At 39.3% G+C, this 19,658-nt stretch overlaps 1 protein-coding gene across 1 annotated transcript in view; it reads left to right on the top strand.

Annotated features, from left to right (window-relative positions):
• Window positions 1-3,792: 3,792 nt before the first annotated feature.
• Window positions 3,793-19,658, top strand: part of RNF128 (ring finger protein 128) — a gene marked incomplete at its 5' end in the record, with an annotated part of 100,621 nt that continues 84,755 nt past the window's right edge. Inside the window, one exon of the mRNA XM_080910024.1 lies at window positions 3,793-4,198. Within this exon, the coding sequence (XP_080766150.1) occupies window positions 3,793-4,198 (406 nt within the window). The remainder of the gene's footprint in view (window positions 4,199-19,658) is intronic.

The raw sequence follows: 19,658 nt of genomic DNA on the forward strand, positions 1-19,658 counted from the left end.
TTGATTTGGCTTTTTGGTGTTTTATCAGCAGATCTTTGTTTCTCTTAAATATTGATGCTCTGTTAACGTGTAGTTAGCAGGGGCATTCTTCCATCCTTAGGTTCGCATTTGTTTTTCTGAAGCCGTTTTGTGATTTGTAGTTCACTGTTTTACTGGTTGTCTCTTCAGGTGCATTGACTGTTTCTTCTTCCTCTCATAAGCATGAGTACCAAATATTATGTAGATGAACTGATGAGAAGTGACATGCTTATTTACTAGACTTTCTTCTTTCAATGATGAGCTGGTTTTAGTAAAGCACATTTAGGGAAAATGTTTGAAAGTGGGTAAAATTACACTTGGGGTTTGTGTTATGTTTTTAATCATTTAAGATTATATTTGAGTTTGTGAATCTACACAAAGAGAGAAAACAAACTACTAAGATAGAAAAATCTATGTCATTCATTCTTATATTATCATATTGAATACCTCTAGCCTGAACTTTCTATTTGCCTTTATAGTCTGTCTCTCTGCCCTTGTCTTTCTGTCTCTTTCTGTGTCTCTTCTCTGTCTCTCTGTTCTTGTCCCTGTCTGTTTCTCTCTCTCTCTCTCTCTCTCTCTCTATATATATATATATATATATAAAAGCAGCTTTAATGTCTTGGGTTAATACAAGTTGACCTTGGTTTCCTTATTTGTAACATCTGCATACTAATGAAGCCCATCAATCTCTATTAGTCCTTTGGTTTGTTAATATGATTATTAAAGCACTGAAAATGTCATTGAGTATTTTTGCATCAATGTTCATGAGGGAAATTGGTCTAAAGTTCTTTGTATGTTCTCTGTGTGGTTTAGATATGAGCGTAATTGTGGCTTTGAAGAATGAGTTTGGTAGTGCTCCTTCTGTTTCTATTTTGTGGAATAGTTTGGAGAGTATTGGTATTAGGTCTTCTATGAAAGTCTGATAGAATTCTGCACTAAACCCATCTAGTCCTGGGCTTTTTTTGTTTGAGAGGCTTTTGATAACTGCTTCTATTTCTTTATAGGTTATTAGACTGTTTAGATAGTTTATCTGATCCTGATTCAACTTTGGTACCTGGTATCTGTTTAGGAATTTGTCCATTTCCTCTAGATTTTCCAGTTTTGTTGAGTATAGGCTTTTGTAGTGAGATCTGATGATTTCTTAAATTTCCTTAGTTTCTGTTGTTATGTCTCCCCTTTCATTCCTAATTTTGCTAATTTGGATACTTGCTCTGTGCTAAGGGTTTATCAACATTGTTGATTTTCTCAAAGAACCAGCTCCTGGTTTTGTTGATTCCAGTAGCATATGTAGCAGAGGATAGCATTGTCTGGCATCAATGGGAGGAGAGAACTTTGGTCCATTAAGGGCTTGTTTTCCCAGTGTAGGGGAAATGCCAAGGTGTTGAGGTGTTAAAGGGTGGTTGGGAGAGGGAGCACCTTCATGGAAGCAAGTAGAGGGGGAGGGGGATGGAAGTGGGAGGGAAGTGGATAACATTTGAAATGTAAATACAGAGAATATCCAATTAAAAATAAAAGTGTTCATAGCTTTCAGTAATACTCCAAGTTCATGACCTGCATTAAAAAAACAAGAAAAAAAAAAGAAAATGTCATTGAGTTATATCCACGTATTTCTGAAAACATGGTTTTTTGTTAAGAACATATTATGTTCTTTATTAAAATACCAGGTAGAATAATGCACTATGATGATAAATAAGCATTAAAATCTTTTAATACTACTTGTTTTTACTGCAATAGTATGCACATATATACATGCATGTATAGTTTTGGTAAAAATTGTAATTTTTAGTAATTTCCACCCCCAAGATTAATGCTTACCCTTTCTACTACTTTTGGAGCTACTTTCTACTACTTTTTCTTCTTTCTGAGAAGTCCCCCTTCAACTTTCATGCCTTATTTTGGGTATGACATACTGCATTCAGATTGCTCAAGTGAGCATGGATGGAGGACATTTAGTGGAGCATGAGCTTCTTTTCAGTTCCCAGCAACCACAGTGGAGGTAAAACCTCATGTTCTTCCCTCTTGATGAAGTGTTGGCAACCTCAGTCTTTCTCCAGAGTTTAGTGACATTGTCCTCAGTAAAACAGCACTGCCACAAGATGCTATGGGAAAGCTGTAGGTTTGAAGGCACATAATAGTGTGACTTGTCCAGAGGCAAAATGTGGGCTGAAAGTAGTATTTTAAGGTCATCAAAATTGGCCTTCTGTATTTTGATAGTTTGTCACAAGTCAATGTTTAAATGATTTTATGAGTCTTCCTAGTTGAAAGTTCAGAATAACTTTCTGGGAGGTCATTATGCTGCAGGTTGAATGCTGATGTTAAATTTATCATTAATAATTGGCCATCAGAAAATTAGTTTGGGACAATAACACTAACAATTTTTCAGTCTTATCATTTCCTCTGTCTTTACACCAAAATGGTAGTATTCCAAGAAAAACTATGGACAGTTTTCGTTTACATAGAACATGAGACATGAAACCTTGACATTTTTTTAGTTAGATTGTATCTATTAATAATTTTACTATTTCAGAAAAGTATTAGTAATTTTAAAGAAAAGACCAAAAAGTAAGATGAAAGCACTTTCATTATTCCTGTCCACTAACAGTATTTCCTCCTTACTGTTGGGCTGTTCCCTGGATTCCTTGCCTAGGACTTTGGACTGCCAGTGTGACTGGTTTCCCTTGACCTGATAGCTTTCTGCTTCCTGGAACAGCCTCGCACCTGTTTGTATAGACTGCTAACTTTTGGGCCCGTGATACTCCTGGTATTTGTTTGTCTTGTTGGCTGCTCATCTATTCCTTCTGCACCCTCCACACACACTTGAATCTCCCCCATCCCAGCAAGTTGCACAGACCCTTTGACCTTTAGTAACGGCTGCTAGTAGCTACTGTAATCCCAATTTAAAAATGTGAAACAAAGAAAGCAGGGGAATAAAGTTGCTATACCTTTGGGGAGAAAATGTAAAAGCCTCCCGTGTTTAAACTCAAAGTTTGAATCAATCTTTCCAGAGTATTAAACCTGAAGAGAAATAACAGAACCCAGCAGCCTATACATAACGACGAACAAATATTTGGCTGTCTACTGTGGGCCAGGAACAAAAAGAGATCGTGAACTACTGAAGTATGTTTACTTGCAATGAATAAATGAGGTAACAGAAGCCAATCCTTGGGGAACCTCTTTTGAAAATAATTCACAAAGAAAATTGGAGAGGATAGGGTAGTAAAATCCTTTTTTACTAGGGGCATACCAATTAAATGTAAGGATTTTAACTTATTCCCAGCTCAACTGGTTGATAGCATATTTCAGCAGAGCTTGGAAAACCAGTTTTGTGTTTTAAATATTCCCAGAGAGGTGACTTTCAGCCTTGTCACGTGGGATTCCCAGGAGTCCTGTTCCTTATTCCAATCCACTCCGTGTTTATGAAAGTGCATTAGCTGGAACAGAATAAAAAAAAATTCACTGCAGGAAGTCATCCAATCCTGATAAACTGATATGTAGAATAAAGATGATAGTGTTGCTTTTTATTACTAATAGAGTCTGGCTAAGGTGTGTGTGTGTCTGTTTGTGTACCGTTGGAGGAGGGACCAGCAGAAGGGAACGTAGATAAAGTGAAAAGGAGCCGATGTATTCAGAGCTTATGTTGCTAGAGGTGAGATCAGTTACCTGCCTGCAACTGAAATTTCAAACTTCTGTTTAGACGGGACATGAGTGGACAATGGTGACTGGTAGTTGGATATATCTTCAGACATCTTAAGTTTTATGAACAAATAACAAGCAATGAATCAGAAGACTAAGGACAGTTTTCTTCAGCTCCTGGTAATTTTTACCTTCTTACTGGAAAGTACAGCATCGTTTTCAATGAACGCCTATGTGACTGTGACTTACTTCAACGACAGCAGCAACTACACCAAGACAGAAACGTGTGAGTGTGGTGTCTATGGATTAGCCTCACCAGTGGCTAATGCTATGGGAGTGGTGGGCATCCCAAAGAATGGCCACTACCAAGCTTGTGACTCCAACACTGAGTTTACCAACACCGATAAGCCTTGGATTGCACTGATAGAAAGAGGCAATTGCACATTTTCTGAAAAAATTCAAATAGCAGGTAAAAGTAATGCCGATGCTGTTGTGATTTACAATTCTCCAGAGACGGGCAACCAGACGATACAGATGGCAAATTTTGGTAAGTAATGGTTGATTCCCTAAGAGAATTAATGTTTTGTTTGACCTAAAATGGTAGTCCCATCTAGAATTACTGTATGATCCGGCAAAGAATTTAAGCCTTATAATTTTATATTAAGTTGCCCTGCCTGGCACTATTTGTGATTATTTTATTCCTAGGCAGTATTTTTAATTTGTCCCAAGGACAGGAACAACTAATGAAGTGATCCTTGCTTTCAGGTTTGCATAGTATTATTAGTTTCTTCATTACATAGCAGCTTTTTAAGTATACTGTGCCTTTCCCTCCATCCATATCAAAATAGCATTTTCATTTTGGTGTTAAAATTTCTCAGTTTGATTCACTGTCTGCTGAAAATTAGTCATAAATGGTTTCATGAAACTGTGAGACTGATCCATTAACGCTCTTAGACAACAGACAACGGCAAATCGTAAGCTAGTGAGACATACAGGAAGGGGAGTCTGTGCCATATTCATGACGATTTGGGTCTATCTAAGGGAAGAAGACATGTGTATGACTATGGGAAATGTTGCCTGTTCAAAACCCCACAGGAGAATATTTCATATCAAAACCAAAAGATTTCCCTTGGAAAGGTTTCCTAATGAGTCCTTCGGTAAACTAAATCATCTATCTACCTTACTAACTGCAAGGGAAGTTAGTTCTGAGACATCTTGTTTTTATTTTGAAAAATAAAACAGAATGCCACTCTAAAACTAAATGAAGAGCTGTAAGCAAATTCATCCAGTATTTTGGTGTTTGTCATGCAAACCAATTTCAATCAAACTTCAGAAGCTGTAAAAAGAAAACAATAAAGCCTGGGCTAACCATAGAAGAGCTATATACACACCTGAACCATGGTAGTTTATGGACACTGTTTGGAAGTCAAGCTGCTACTTTCTCTGGTTATGGAGAAATAGGATGCAGAGGTCTTTCAGCAGTACCAAATTATCTAAAACACAGCAACACTTTGCTGCTTTTGAAAATATGTCCTGGGCATTGCTAGGGCTTCAGGGGAGCACATTTCTTTTTCAAGATAAAACAATTTCATTAGCCTCCTGTGACTATTCTGAATTTTGACCATTCCTTTGATTTTTTTTGTAGAAATCAATTGATACAATTTTTCTGAAAATGATTGGAAATTAAAATTAGTCTGAAAAACAAAACAGAAACAAACCAAACATGTTTTCCTTTTCATTGAAGCTTAGAGATTCTGGGTGCTCTGGGTTTGTTTAGCTATACACAGCCATAGTCTGCTTATTGATGCTACTGTATTTTTAAAATATAGTGTCTAATTACATAGCAGTCCTGTTCTTAAACTTTTCTTTGCAAGTGTCCAATAGAGATGAACATTGCATGAAATATGAACTCCCCATTAATGAATTTAAAATATTTACTGAGGTCCACTCACAGTAAATCTCTTCAAAAGGCATGTGAACCACTGTGTAAACACAAGGCTCTGAACAGATGTTTTAACAGGAAGCAATTATATGACCAGCAACATTTTCTTAAAGGTCCATCATTAGCCCTGTTTTGAAATTAAGCAATGGTCCAAGTAACAAGCATTATACACACCTAATATCAGAACTGCTTGGGAGGCTGAAGAACAGAGAATTTGCAGATAATATAGGAAATATAATGAGATGCCTACCTCAAATGTATACTAAATAAAATAAGCACACTGACAAAAAGTTAGTGTAGAAGTCAGGTGCACTGATACATGGTTATAATTCCAGCAAGTGGAAGGCTGATGCAGAAGGATCATAAGTTCAAAGCCAGTCTGAAACGAACAAAGTAAGATCCTGTCTCCAAGATGAAGGGCAGGAAAGAGGAGAGAAGATAGGGAGAGAAAGACGGGGAGAAGGAAAGAGAGATAGAGAAGGTTAACTAGAAAACAATCAATGAATTAAGTGAGGCAGGTAGAGAAAAATGCTACAGTTAGATATGAATTGGAAGTTCTGGATTTCGGTTTATTGTACAGTGGGACTTTAGATTACACTGTAAACTGTATGAAAAGCAAAAGGGGGCATTTTAAAGGTTTCACCATAAGGAAATGCTCAATGTTTGAGGAGTTAGGGATTTACCCATATATCATAAATCACCATATTAATATGTCCACATTTTGTGCTTTTATATCAACTTCAATAGCAAAGATAGAAAAATCATGACTGTAATAGTTAACATTTATTGGCACATAACAATGCACCTTGATTTCTTTCAACAATATACGTTAACAATGAATGATGTCAGCTGTAAATGATTAAACCTGTAGCTTCAGTTTTGCCCTTATTAGCATTGTCACAACTAACTTGTCTAGCACTGGAATCCTTCCTTACTGGAAATGGCCCTCACATAGAAACTAATTGCAATGCACTTGATAAATATAACAGAGTGGTTATTTTGCTGCATAAGGAAAAATGAGTCAGTGCTTACTGCCTTTTCCTTAGTAATTTGTTCTATTTTCTTTGCCATAAAGGATGAAGGAACAATTTACCTTCTCACAAAAGTATATGGGTTTACTTCCTGCCACCCCGTGCTTTGTCCAAGTTGGAAGTTACCATTTTATAAAGTCAGTCTAGCCTTTGTGACCTGTGAACCTTGACTGCTCATTCCACTGTTTCCTCTTTCCTTTTCTTCAGCCCTAGTTTCTCACTAGGCCTGCCCCGTCCTTCCTCTTAAATGCTATATGGGAGAGTCTAGAGGGAAAGCAATAAAGGGAGAAATTGTGTAATTATATTATAATCTCAAAATTAAAGTTTAAAAGGCCTGTAATTAACAATGCTGGGTTTATCAATTGGTACAGCCAAAAACAAACTCCCACAGTTACAAACCACAGGATGTCTCAGTAAGACTAGACATGCTTTAGGTAACTTAAGGAAGTAGGACATTGACCAACCATCTAATCTGGTCTGAAATTATGTCAATTCCAAGAATGTTGGGTTTTCAGTGCTAAAACCAGGAAGCTCCTGGGCAAACCTAGAAATATTGATTCTGCTAGCTGGGTTTATTTTGGATTTGTATGCTATCAAAAAAACCAGGAAAAGCCTTTGATGGTTTCTAAGTAAACTCTTCTTTTATAAATGGCAAAGAGCAGTCAGAGGCTAAAGCCATCGTTCATGTAAAAGCAATAGCTATTCATATTAGCTAGATAGGGGACTACTTGGTCATTTTTGTGGCATTGACACGGTTCACATTTTGTCTGTATTCATACATGGTCACAATGGATTGCTTCTGCCTTGATGCATCATGGACCTGGAATGACCTTCTCTGTTGCTAATACTCTATAAAATAATTTATCTTCAACAAGAAAAAGCAAGGCCAAAATGCTCCTACCATCAAAGTTGTGGACAATAGGGGACACTTATTTCTTTCCCAATGACAATCAATTATATCTATACAATTGTGCAAATATTCCCTATGTCCCCAACATTCTTGTACATTTCTGGGCCTCCATGATCAATAGAGGCTGCCTCCAAGGATGCAATAAACCTACAGGATTTTACTTCACTCCTTGCTTATCATAGTTTTGTGATATATGAACCAAATAGCCTTACTTCTTTGCCCTGGCTATTTATGTCCTTCATCTGGAATTTTCCTGTAAGTGCTAGTTAAGTTACAGCAAGAGGAGAGAGCTACTACTACTACTGTTGCGGTAAAAATAAAATATAATATGTGGCTATTGGTTCCCGTGCATTCTCACCCCATGCAGATACACCTGAGTGCCAGCAGGAAGCCGTGTGCTCTTGGTCTCTCTCTCTACCACACAACCCACAAACTGCTCTCCCGGCTGTCTCTCTTTTAGCAGCCCTCTCCATGTGGTCCCCCAAGCCAGTAATTACCACTCGTGGGACACACACATGTCGTTCCTCGGGCCCCGTGCATTCTTATTACATGCAGGCAACAGAGCTGGATCCACACGCTCCAGCTGCCCCTCAGCCATTGCTTTCACACACTGTCCTCCACAGTCCAGTAAAAACAAGGTTCCAGAAACTTGTAATTTAGCAATTAGATTTATATGTTAAATTCTCAATCTATAATACATCCACACAATAAGCTTACAACCATTTGACAAAGATGTAAACCGCCCACCTAGATAAAACAAATTGACCCATAGAAACCCTTAGAAAGAATATCTACCTATTGCCAACTAAGACCACATGGATCTAGAACCTCTTCCTCTGGCTTCATCTTGATTCTTCCCCCTTCTCCTTCTTTCCCACCTTGCTAAAACTTTGTCCCTGCCCCACTCTCTACTGTCCAATCATGTATCGCCTTGACCTAACTAGTGCCAGCCCTCACCTGCATATAGACATCAACTTACATACTACTATATTATTATTATTATTATTATTATACTTTCTCATTCTTAGAGATAAATGTCTAATGTAGTCTACCAAGTCACATCTCAACCTAACCCCCCTTTTTGAGAAAGTTACATATAAACCAGGATAGCCTTGAACTCACTATGTAACCATGGTTTACTTTGAACTCCTGATTGTACATGTGTGAAGAAGTTAAAGGACACTTGTAGGAGATGGTTTCCTCCTTCCTCCATGTAGTTTCCTGGGATTAAACTCAGGTTATTTTGTTTGACAGCAGGTACCTTTACCCACTGAGCCATCTTCCCAGTCCACAACTTGTAATAATTCTTTCCAAACACCCCAGAGAGAGACACCAAATTCTTTCCCAGATATACAGGAAAAGTCAGGACTCCTGGGCTATGGAAACAAAAATTTAAGACATGTAAGTACTCACTTGCTGAACAGACAGGTTTTTTTAAGTTAAATAAGCTATTTATGGATGAATCGCCTTAAGAAATGCTTATATTTGAATGTAGTTTATGTCAGCAAAATCAATAATCCCGGAAGGACAAACTAGTCCTTTTTATCATTTTGACTGTGTCTAATAAAGTGAATCACAGGGTGAGGTTCACAGTGTTTCAACTCCCCAACACTCACAAATTTTAGAGCAACTAAGTGTGTGGGAAGGAAGGATTTAGTCAAAGTGGCAAACTCACCAGCTGTATCAAAATGCTTTTTGTAGAAATGGAAGGGGAAATACAGCCATATTCTCCAGATGATGTGAGAGGACAATGAACTCCCCAATAAGATCTGGACTTTCCTATGTAGGTAAACAAGAGGGTAATCCAAATGAACTGTCCAGTTCTGTCTTACGTGAATGTTAGATCTGACCAGCTGTATTCATTCTCATGACATCGTCATTCCCCGGCCACACAGTACATTCTCAACTCATCTCCCCATTGCACTCCAAACCTATCTTGCAACTAAAGTTGCTTTGTGCAGCGGGGGTGGGGTTTCATGTAGCTCATTGCTAGTTTCAGAACTTTTGGCAGCTGAGGAGGACTTTGATATCCAATGCTTCTGCTTCTGCTGCTTAAGTGCCGAGCTTCCTGTGTGCCACTACTACAGCTTCTGCCATGCTAGGGACTGACCCTAGGGCTTTGTGCATGGTAGACAAGTACACAACCACCTGAGCCACATCCTCAGATCCCAAAATAGCTTTTCAGGAAAGGGAAGTGTCAGCTGTCTACCACCCTGCTGTGAGGGAAACATCTTTCCTTGTCATTCTATATCCAGGTACCTCCAGACTGAGCCTGCTACTCTGACTTCACCTCCTTACAGTGCGCCATGTCCTGATTTCTGAGGGATAGCCACAATCAGTTGCTTTCACTTCCCCAAGTCCACAAAAATCTTTCCTGCCTTAGAGCTGGAAAGTAAACTTTGACCTTCTGTACTGGCTGGTTTTGTGTCAACTTGACACAAGCTGGAGTTATCACAGAGAAGGAGCCTCAGTTGAGGAAATGCCTCCATGAGGTCCAGCTGTAAGGCATTTTCTCAACTAGTGATCAAGGGAGGAAGGCCCAGCCCATTGTGGGTGGTGCCATCCCTGGGCTGGTAGACCTGGGTTCTATAATAAAGTAAACCAAGCAGACCAGGGGAAGCAAGCCAGTAAGTGACATCCCTCCATGGCCTCTTCATCAGCTCCTGTTTCCTGACCTGCTTGAGTCCCAGTCCTGACTGCCTTTGGTGATGAACAGCAATGTGGAAGTGTAAGCTGAATAAACCTTTTCCTCCACAACTTGCTTCTTGGCCATGATGTTTGTGCAGGAATAGAAACCCTGATGAAAATACCTTTCTTTACCATCTTCTCTCTTACACGCCAGTGGACATGAAACCTTCACTCATTCTACCGCCAATCTCCTTTTTTATACTTCTTTTCTTTGCCTACTTCTCCTGCTTTTAGCCAAGTCCAGGATATCAGCTCTCACTTGAGTCACTTCTGGCCTTCCAACTGCTGTCGATGTGACTCTTACCATCCACAGTGTCTGGGATAGTGACTTTGTATATTCAAGCCCAACTTTATTAAAGTCCAGAGTTTCTCTGTGCACAGGTTAAAGTCTTTCATTGCCAAGCTTCAGGCACTCTGCTCTTCTTTACGATTTTTCTGCTATGGGGTGTGTGGGAGGGCTTCTGTGCATGTTTGCTGGCAGGTGTACGCTCCTATGCAGGCACATGTGGAAGCCAGAGGTTGACCTTGGGTAGCTTCTCATGTTTCTCTCCACCTTGGTTGGTTGTTTCTTTTGGTTTTATGGGTTTGTTTGGGGGAGAGGTTATTTATGTTGCTTGGCTTATCCTTGTCTTTCCTCTGCTTCTTCCTTCTTTCTTTTTGAGACAAGGACTCACTGAATCTAGACCTTAGCCACTCCACTCCATTGGCTGATTCTAGGGTCTGCCTGTTTCAGATCCTCAAGGTGCTGAGGTTATAGACATATTTTATAACACATGACTTATTACGTGGGTGCTAGGAACCCAATCTCAGGCCCTCATGATTGTGCAGCAAGCACTGCCCACACTGAGACATCCCTCAGTTCTTCCTTATGTTTCTAAATTCAGAAAAAAACCCACACATATGTTTTTCCCTTTTCCCTCTGAGCCACTTCCTCCTCCTCTTCCTCCTTTTCTTGTACCATAGTGATGATTCCAAAATGTCTATTATTACCAGTCTAGTGCATGTTAATTACTATCATCCCCCAAAATTACAAGAGCTTCCAAACTAGGTTCCTTATTTCTATTCTTGACATGCACTGCAGATATTCTCTTCACTTATAGCCACCATGATTGTCTACATGTATGGGTCAGCCACACCATTCATCTTCTCCAAATTATGTAGTGTTTTATTTTTCTTTATTCTTCAGATAAAATCTAAATTCTACTACACTTGAAAGGATTTGCATTATTTACCTTGGCAACTCTCCGAACTAAGCAATCCAGCCCTCCGTCACAAAGCATGCATCAACCAAAATGACCACCTAACCATTTCTCTAACTCAGGAAGCCTTGCTTCTCTTTCTGTCTCTGAATCATAGTTTAAATATCTCTTCTAAGAGATTCCCCTTAACAGTGTCCACATTATTTCCCAATTATTTTTAATCTCTTAAAATGTATGATCCTTTGTCATTTGATGACTGCCTATCTACTCCCTCAGACAGTGAGTTCTAGGAGAATATACACCACAGATGCTTTTTCATTTCTTTGGGCAGAGGATTTAACATCATCTTTACTCCCTGAAGGAAAAACGTTTACAAAAATGGTTCTCAACCTGTCATGACTTCAAGGGTCATGACCTTTTAAAGGGTCAAATGGCCCTTTATCAGGAATCAACTAAGACAGTGGGAAAACAGATTACAGTTGTGAAGTAGCTATGAAATAATTTTATGATTGGGGTCACTACAACATTGGGAATCCTAATAAAGGGTCACAGCATTAGAGAAGTTAAAAATCACTGGTTTAAGAGATTGGAAAAGAAAGGATATGTGAAGTTGATTAGGTAAATTTAACAAACTACTGTGCTTGAAATAATTTTTACTTTTACAGGTATAAGTTGAATAATTTATCTGCCTAAAAAAACAGTATCTGATTAGGTTCCTCCTTTGAATAACAACTGTGATTGTTATTGATTCAGTATGGAACTATTCAGACTTTTCCTCTGTTTTTTTTTTTTTTTACATACATGTGTTCTGTGCCACATGGATGTCCACATAAATGCACACACGCATGTAAATTTGTGTAATAATCTTTTTAAATAATGTTTTGAAGACCGACAGGAACATGAGCTGTCCTGGCAAGGACATGACATGTTTGGGCTAGGAAGTAAGTCATCTGTGTAATTTATGAATCTGTATAAACAGTAAAAGCTTGTGTATAACCTGGCTGTACATAACAAAGTCTTAGTGCCTTCCGTATTCTTTTAGTCAGGTCTAAGTGCTCCCTGTCTCCCGTGGGATCCAGGTACCTAGAAACAGAGCTACATAAACAATTATTCATTTATAACAACATAAGATATAATGCATATGGACCCTGATTTTCAGGCAGATTAAAATGAATGAATTCACTGTGAGTTCTCCAAAGCATACAGTTTCTTTTTTAAAATTGAGGAATGGAGAATATTTTGTCAGGACCTAAAGATAGGTTTTTTTTTTTTTTTTTTAATTCCTTAACGTAGCCTTTGCTTAACTTTTTGGCATCTTCTGGCTAAAGTAATATTCATGTTTTATAATAGTCTCATCTGTTAGCCTGTTTTCCTCATACTTGCTGGTAATAATTAGGAAACTGTGTGTATATGTGTGCACATAGAATAACTGCCTAAGGATGACAGTACTAAGTAGGTTAAGGCCACTCCAGTGCCCTTAACTTTTTGGTAGCCCTTTCTTCCTCTATCCTGTCACTCACCCCACCCTTCCTTGACCATTTAAATATTCCTATCCTAGACAGAAAGGGCTCTGTATTGCATCAGTATCTATCTATATTTGCAAGGGAAATATTAATATATGCATGTTATTTCAATAAAGCAGCCTGGGGTATTTTATTTATCAACTTTAAATCAGCACACATGGACATTTTTTTTAATGAAAATAGATTGTTCTCTGATGCAATACACAGTTTCCCCTCCTTGCACTCCTCCCAGCTCCTCCCTCCTCCCCTCTTTCCTGGATCCACTTTCCATCCATCTCTCATCCAAAAAGAGAAGGCATTCAAGAGACAACAAACCAACACAACAAAACAAGGTACAGTAAGACAAGGCAAAAGCTCTAATGTTAAGGCTGCACAAGGCAACCCAACAGGAGGAAAAGACTCCTAAGAGCAGGCAAAGGAGTCAGAGACCAACTCTCACTACCACTGTTGGGAGTTCCACAAAAACCCCAAGCTAACAGTCATGACCTTTGCAGGCTCTGTTATTGACTTTCCAGCCTCTGTGGATTTAGTGGGATGTGTTCTCTTGCAGGGACATTTTCAAACAGTTTTTATTGATTCTTCTCCCTGTAGTCCTTCATCCCTGGACCCCACCTTGTCCCCTTCCACTCCCCATAAACCTTCTTTCATCATTTACCTCCCATATGCCCTATTGCCTTCCTGTCTTCCTCAGCAACCCCACTCGTAATCTCCCTCCCAGTTTTAAGCCCATATTATACCTACTCGCACTGTGCATACATATAAATATTATAACCTAAGACCTGTGTATGAGGAAAGACTATGCAATTTTTGATTTTTCTGAATCTTGGGTTAATTTGTTTAATAGTTGGGAATGATGTTCATTTTCCTATAAGGGGGCATTTTAATTGTGGCACCTCAAAAACACCTTAAAAGGAAACAAAATGTAACAGGTGAGAATACCAGGGCTTTTGAAATAACTGTGTACAAGTGCAATGGGAGAATGACACTTCAGAGCATCCTTTTTCATAGTGTGTGAGCAATAAGGCAGTTCACCTATGCCTGAGGCCTGCTTTCAATACATAAATGTTCAATAGTAAAGTGAGGCCAGTGAATTATTTTATATTTATATTATATTTTAATCTAAATATTTAATATTAGATCTTCATGACCTATATAAGTACTTCACATGCAATAATAATATAATTTAAGCCCAACTAACTAACTAATATATTGACATGTCAGGAAAAAATACAAGACATGGAAAAATGAAACCTCTCTTTAAAATTTGTTTCCTGTCCATTCTAATTCTCATTTTATCCACTTGTCATGATCATCACTCAGAATACTTGAACCTTTTAAGTTCTTTCACCTTTGAAAACAGAGTATCGAAGGAATAGAGAGATAGCCCACTGTCGAGAGTTCACTGTAAGATATAATCTCCAACAGTACAAACAATAGGAAAAGAAAACTACCTGCGTGTTTTTCCACTTTGTGAGGACGATTATTACTAATAGGTACTCTGTTAGTTGTGTGCCAAGTATTCTAAGTGTGATAATCTCAAGAACAATTTGAAGTCCTAGTATCATGGTGTCTATTTTATACAGAACACAACTGAGAGACAGGCAAGCCGATAAGCTCCTCCCATGGAAACAGAAATAGTAGGCTTCAAATATAAAGTCTGAAAACCTGATATCCTGACTTCCCATCCTATATGTTTAATTATTACACAGGATGTGCCAGTAAAGCACTGAAAACTAGTATAGAAACATTATGGCTTTCAAACAGTGAGATGTAGCAAGAAGAACTGATAGTTATACAGACTTCCAGAAAGTAAAACACGGCATATGAAGTATGAGTTGAAGACCCTGAGAGATTGTGAGGTGAGAGTAGGTGTTGAAAGGGTCTAAACATGGGCATCCAAGTTATAAATGATGGGAACATGAACTGCTGAGATGGCTCAGCTATGCAAGGCTGTCAATGAGTTTGATTCCTCGACCCCAGGATGGAAGGAAGAAATGAACTCCTACAAACTGTTGTCTGACCTCCCCTTGGGTACTGTGGCACATGTGTACCCACACTCACTCCTGTATATTATACATGAATGCATGATGATGGTGATGATGACAATAACAATGATGATGATGGCAATTGTGAATTCAATGGTCAGTAGTGTAGCTCTGGGGTTAATATTTCAAATAGGATTCTGAAGGAAAGCTGTTTCACACTAGACTGGAACTTGGTTTACTGGGCTTAATGGCCACCAGGGTATGTGGAATAAGATAGAATTATTTACATGAAGTTGGGTCAATGAGATGGTTCTGTGGGGAAAGGCCCATGCTCCCAACCTGAATTTGATCCTTTAGACCTAAATGAATGAAGGAGAGAACTGGTCCTCTGACCTCCGTGGGAGCACTGTGGCATACATATAAACACACACACACACACACACACACACACACACACACAGAGAGAGAGAGAGAGAGAGAGAGAGAGAGAGAGAGAGAGAGAGAGAGAGAGAGAGAGAGAGTGTGTGTGTGTGTGTGTGAGAGAGAGATCTAATTTTTAAAAACAAAGATGAGAGACCGCAAGGCACTCTTGAAAGTGCTGAGAAGGGGAAGAGCTGATTATCTTGAAGATTAATAGACCCACATCATCCAGAAGGCTTTGTGCCTAGACCTGGAATGCGGCTGTTGTATGTCACAAGGATGTGAAAGAAGCATGTTGATGGCACAGACAGGGGTGGGTATGGATGGTGACACAGTGGGAGGTAACAGGTGGTGTGGAATACCCTGAATAGGAAAGAAACCCACTGGAGGTTTTAAATGGAGCTCTCTAAGTTGTGATCCAGGTGCAAGTTAGTCCTTGACTGGGGTGCTACCTGGGTATCCAGGGCATGCTGCATTGCAGTTGCAAATCGTTGGAAAAGACTGAGCTGATAACAGAGCTCCCTGGAATCTTTAATAAGCTTGGCATTCTGAGAAATAGTAGTTGTTGTGACTAGTGCTAATTATCTACCTTCACGTGGAGAAGATTAGGATTTGTAGGAAAAGGAGAAATTTAGTTACGACCTTCAGATGTCAAAATTGCTGTCATTAAATGCCTGCATTCCACGATTGTGCTCAACCCAATCTACATTTACTTGTGTGTATTTTTAGCTGTTAAATGGAAATGTAAATTGAGTTCTTTCCTTAAAGCAGTGGGTTCAGCTGGAGGAGGAGTATAGAATCAAGGAAGATGTTTGACATTATATTAACCCTAAAAATGTTGGTGCACTCAATTAACTATTTTTTTTTGAAATGGCTTTTTAACTGGTGTTGATAGCCAGTGCATAATGCTCAGTAAAACTATGGACAGAAGCACCCACTGCAGCGGGAGGGCACAGTGATGCATACAGGCAGGAAAATATTCTTAGAAAATGTATCTTGTCTGAGAACCCAGGACTATGAAAAGAGGTCACATTTACTGAAATGTTCTCTAAGAACTGCCTGTCTTATTTATTCACTGTTTATGATTTTGGCTTACCAAGCAGCAAGTTTCCTTATGGCATTCTCACACATACTTAGTTCTTATGGTCCTCCGTCTGCTCTTCCTTGTTGCTCCTCTCCATCCCATCTTGAACCCTTGCATCCCTTTCTTCTACTTTAATATCACATGTATTTATAGGGGAGTGTGCAGAGGCCAAAATACTAGAAAGGGGACTCATGAAGGGGCAAGGGTGGGGAGGGAAATGAAAAATTTGTGACATGTAAGAGCTTTTGGCAGGTGAGCCCAGGCAATTGGCATTTTGGCTGAAGGAAGATTTATATAGTTGTACCATTTCAGGCATGCTCCCTAGAAAGGTGTCCCCATAACAGCTATATAGAGAAAACCTAAAGAGAAATCCTAGGCCCCAACCCAGTGCATATTACCACAGATACCTCTGCCTCCTGGGAGGCTAGCAGGTGAAGAGAAGCCCTAGGGTAAAGGCCCTGGGGAAGCATATTCTTGTTTACTTATCTATAGATGTGGCAAAGCTTGCTGGTACTGCAGCAAGCTGCTAGGAGAAAATCTCTCATGGGGAGGGCATGTTCTGGCTGACAATAGGGGTTTTGACATGGGTTTTATGAAAAGACAAAAATATTTATCATTTTTTAAAAGCTAAAATGCTGTGCTCACTGTAATAATAATACAGCCCAGTAACCCTACCACTCAGGAGAATATGGAGTTCCCGGACACCCATGGCTACACAGCCTTGGCTATATGAGACCTTTTCCAAAATAAACAAACAGGAGCTGGAGAGATGGCTCAGTGGTTAGGAGCACTGGCTGCTTTTCCAGAGGACCTGGGTTCAATCCCAGAACTGACGGCTCTCTGTCTCTGTCTCATACACACACAGACACACACATACACACACACACATACACACGAACACACACAACCAACAGATAAAAGTTAAGTTATTTAAAATATTAATAATAAAATAAAAAGCACTTATATTTTTAAACAAAAGCAATGGTTTACTTCTTTAGTGAACAGATATTTCTGAGAGCCAACAATTTGTCAGACACTGGTCTCTTTAAGTTTTTCATTACACAGTGCTGGCTCTGAGTCTCAAATGTACAGCAAGCTTTCCACCAGATAGAGAACACAGTAGTTACTCCGACCAGGACCAGATCTCTGTAGTAAAACAGACATAAATTTGAATCTCAAACCTGCTATGGGTTTTTGTTGTTTTGTTTTGTTTTGTTTTGGGGGGGGTTGTTGTTCTTTGTTGACCATGCTGTGTGATCTCAGACAAGTCACTTAACTTCACTGAATTTTTGTTAACCACGGAGTCATCTTTGTAGGCCAATTTTTATGTATTCTCACATGTGTAATGTTCTTGGATTGACAAAATCATAGGCCCATATGCCAAACAAAAAATACAAGTCTTTTTAACCTAATTCAGGAATGCCTTCCCGTGACATCCCTGACTTGTAGCTATTTCGTTCCTGCTTCATTTGCTTCCTGGGCAGCCTCTTTCCCACATGGTTCAAGTTTTTCCAAAGTTGTTTCACAAAGATTCTCCCTCTCACTTTCAAATGGATTCCTTTGCTATGTTTCCCTGGGCAAAGTAGGACTTAAGATACTTCACAACTTGAAGAGGTTTACTATTTACTTTAGCATCCAGTCAGTTCCCAATCAATAGAATTGACATGGCTCTTTTAAAATCAGTAGCAAAACTGCAATTTCATTGTTTAGAGCATTTTTTTTCTATTGATAGAGTAGGAAGCAGACCTTCTGCCTTTGAAAGAATGTCTTAAACTTTTGTGTGTGATGGTGGGGAACAAACAAAGGGCCTTGCAATACAGACAAAGGCCGACCACTGATCCACAGTCACAGCCCATGAGTACTTTCACTTTTTGCCTATCAGAGACAGATTTGGTGGAAGTGGAAGGAATCATTCTATACAACAATATGGCTCTCTCTAGTGATAGTGCTGTTTAAATTTCATCAATTCTTCAGCAATATTTTTTAATTATTATGTATATAATTTTTAGTTACATGTGTCTGGGTGCCACATGCATGTAGTACCTATATAGTCCAGAAAAGAGCAGAGGATCCTCTGAAACTGGGGTTGAGGCAGTTCGGGGCCAACATGTGGGTGGTAGGAATAGAATCCTGGTTCTTTGAAAGAGTACCCAGTGCTCTTAATTGCTGAGCAATTTTTACAGCCTCAGAGGTCATACATTCTGAAAATAGCATTTCTTTGGATTTTTAAAGCTATAGATTTGGGAATAGAGAGGCAATTAAGTGACTAAGATTGACAAAGACTAGCCTCACCTAGGAGAGGGGTTCTAAGGAAGAAGTCTGGGAGCAGGGCAACCAAAAGACTTGAAGTCAAATCATGGGTCCAAATTCGTGGGCTATATTCTGCTTTCTCAGGAGATGTCCAGACAGATCTCTCTCTACTTTATGGTTGTAACAGTTCCCCAAGCAGTTCTCTCTCACTATTCTAAAACTTTCTCTGCATAGCTCATCTTCTACAGATCATAAACCCAGTCTTTTATTTTACATACTAATCCAGTCATTTACTTCAGGTTCCCTTTTGATTATGCTATGATTCAGCATCCCGTGACCCCAGGGAGACAACAAGAACACATTTTTTAACATTGCAAAAGAATCCAGAGATCTGCCTGCCTCTGTTAAGCACAGAAATTAGCATTTCTACCATGCCTTTCTACCTAACCTTGCTCTGCCCCAGGCCCACCCTGAACTCAGGAATCTGCGGGCCCTTGTAATCATGAACAAAAGAACTCAGTTGTGTGGGATCTCCTGTGATCACCACTCCCTAAATCTCTCTATCTCCCTCGGTATCTTCCTGACAACTTGACTCACAGCATAGTTGTCTCTGTCCTTTTAGGTCTGTGAAGCTCTTTAAACAGTTCATATTTTGCATAGTTGAGAAATGATAACATTTTTGAACCCGTCTTTTAGAGTTCTTTCCTACAGCTTTAAGGGCTCTCCTGAAGGTCCCAGCATTTACCATTTTTTTTTTTTTGAGACATTAGCCACACCTTTACCTCCCTGACTCATACTGTCTCTGATTATCATGGAGTCACTAATGTTAACAGAAAGGACATTCCCTGAAAGAGGAACATACAAATATGTACATTGTTATACAAATAACACTTATGCCCACAGCAGCCATTGACACCCGTGGAGGCCCATGCTTGCTGGCCTTGTCCCAGGGCAGGAACCATGTCATTTTGTCCC

The sequence above is a fragment of the Micromys minutus genome, assembly GCF_963924665.1.
Source record: "Micromys minutus genome assembly, chromosome: X".
Taxonomy (NCBI): domain Eukaryota; kingdom Metazoa; phylum Chordata; class Mammalia; order Rodentia; family Muridae; genus Micromys; species Micromys minutus.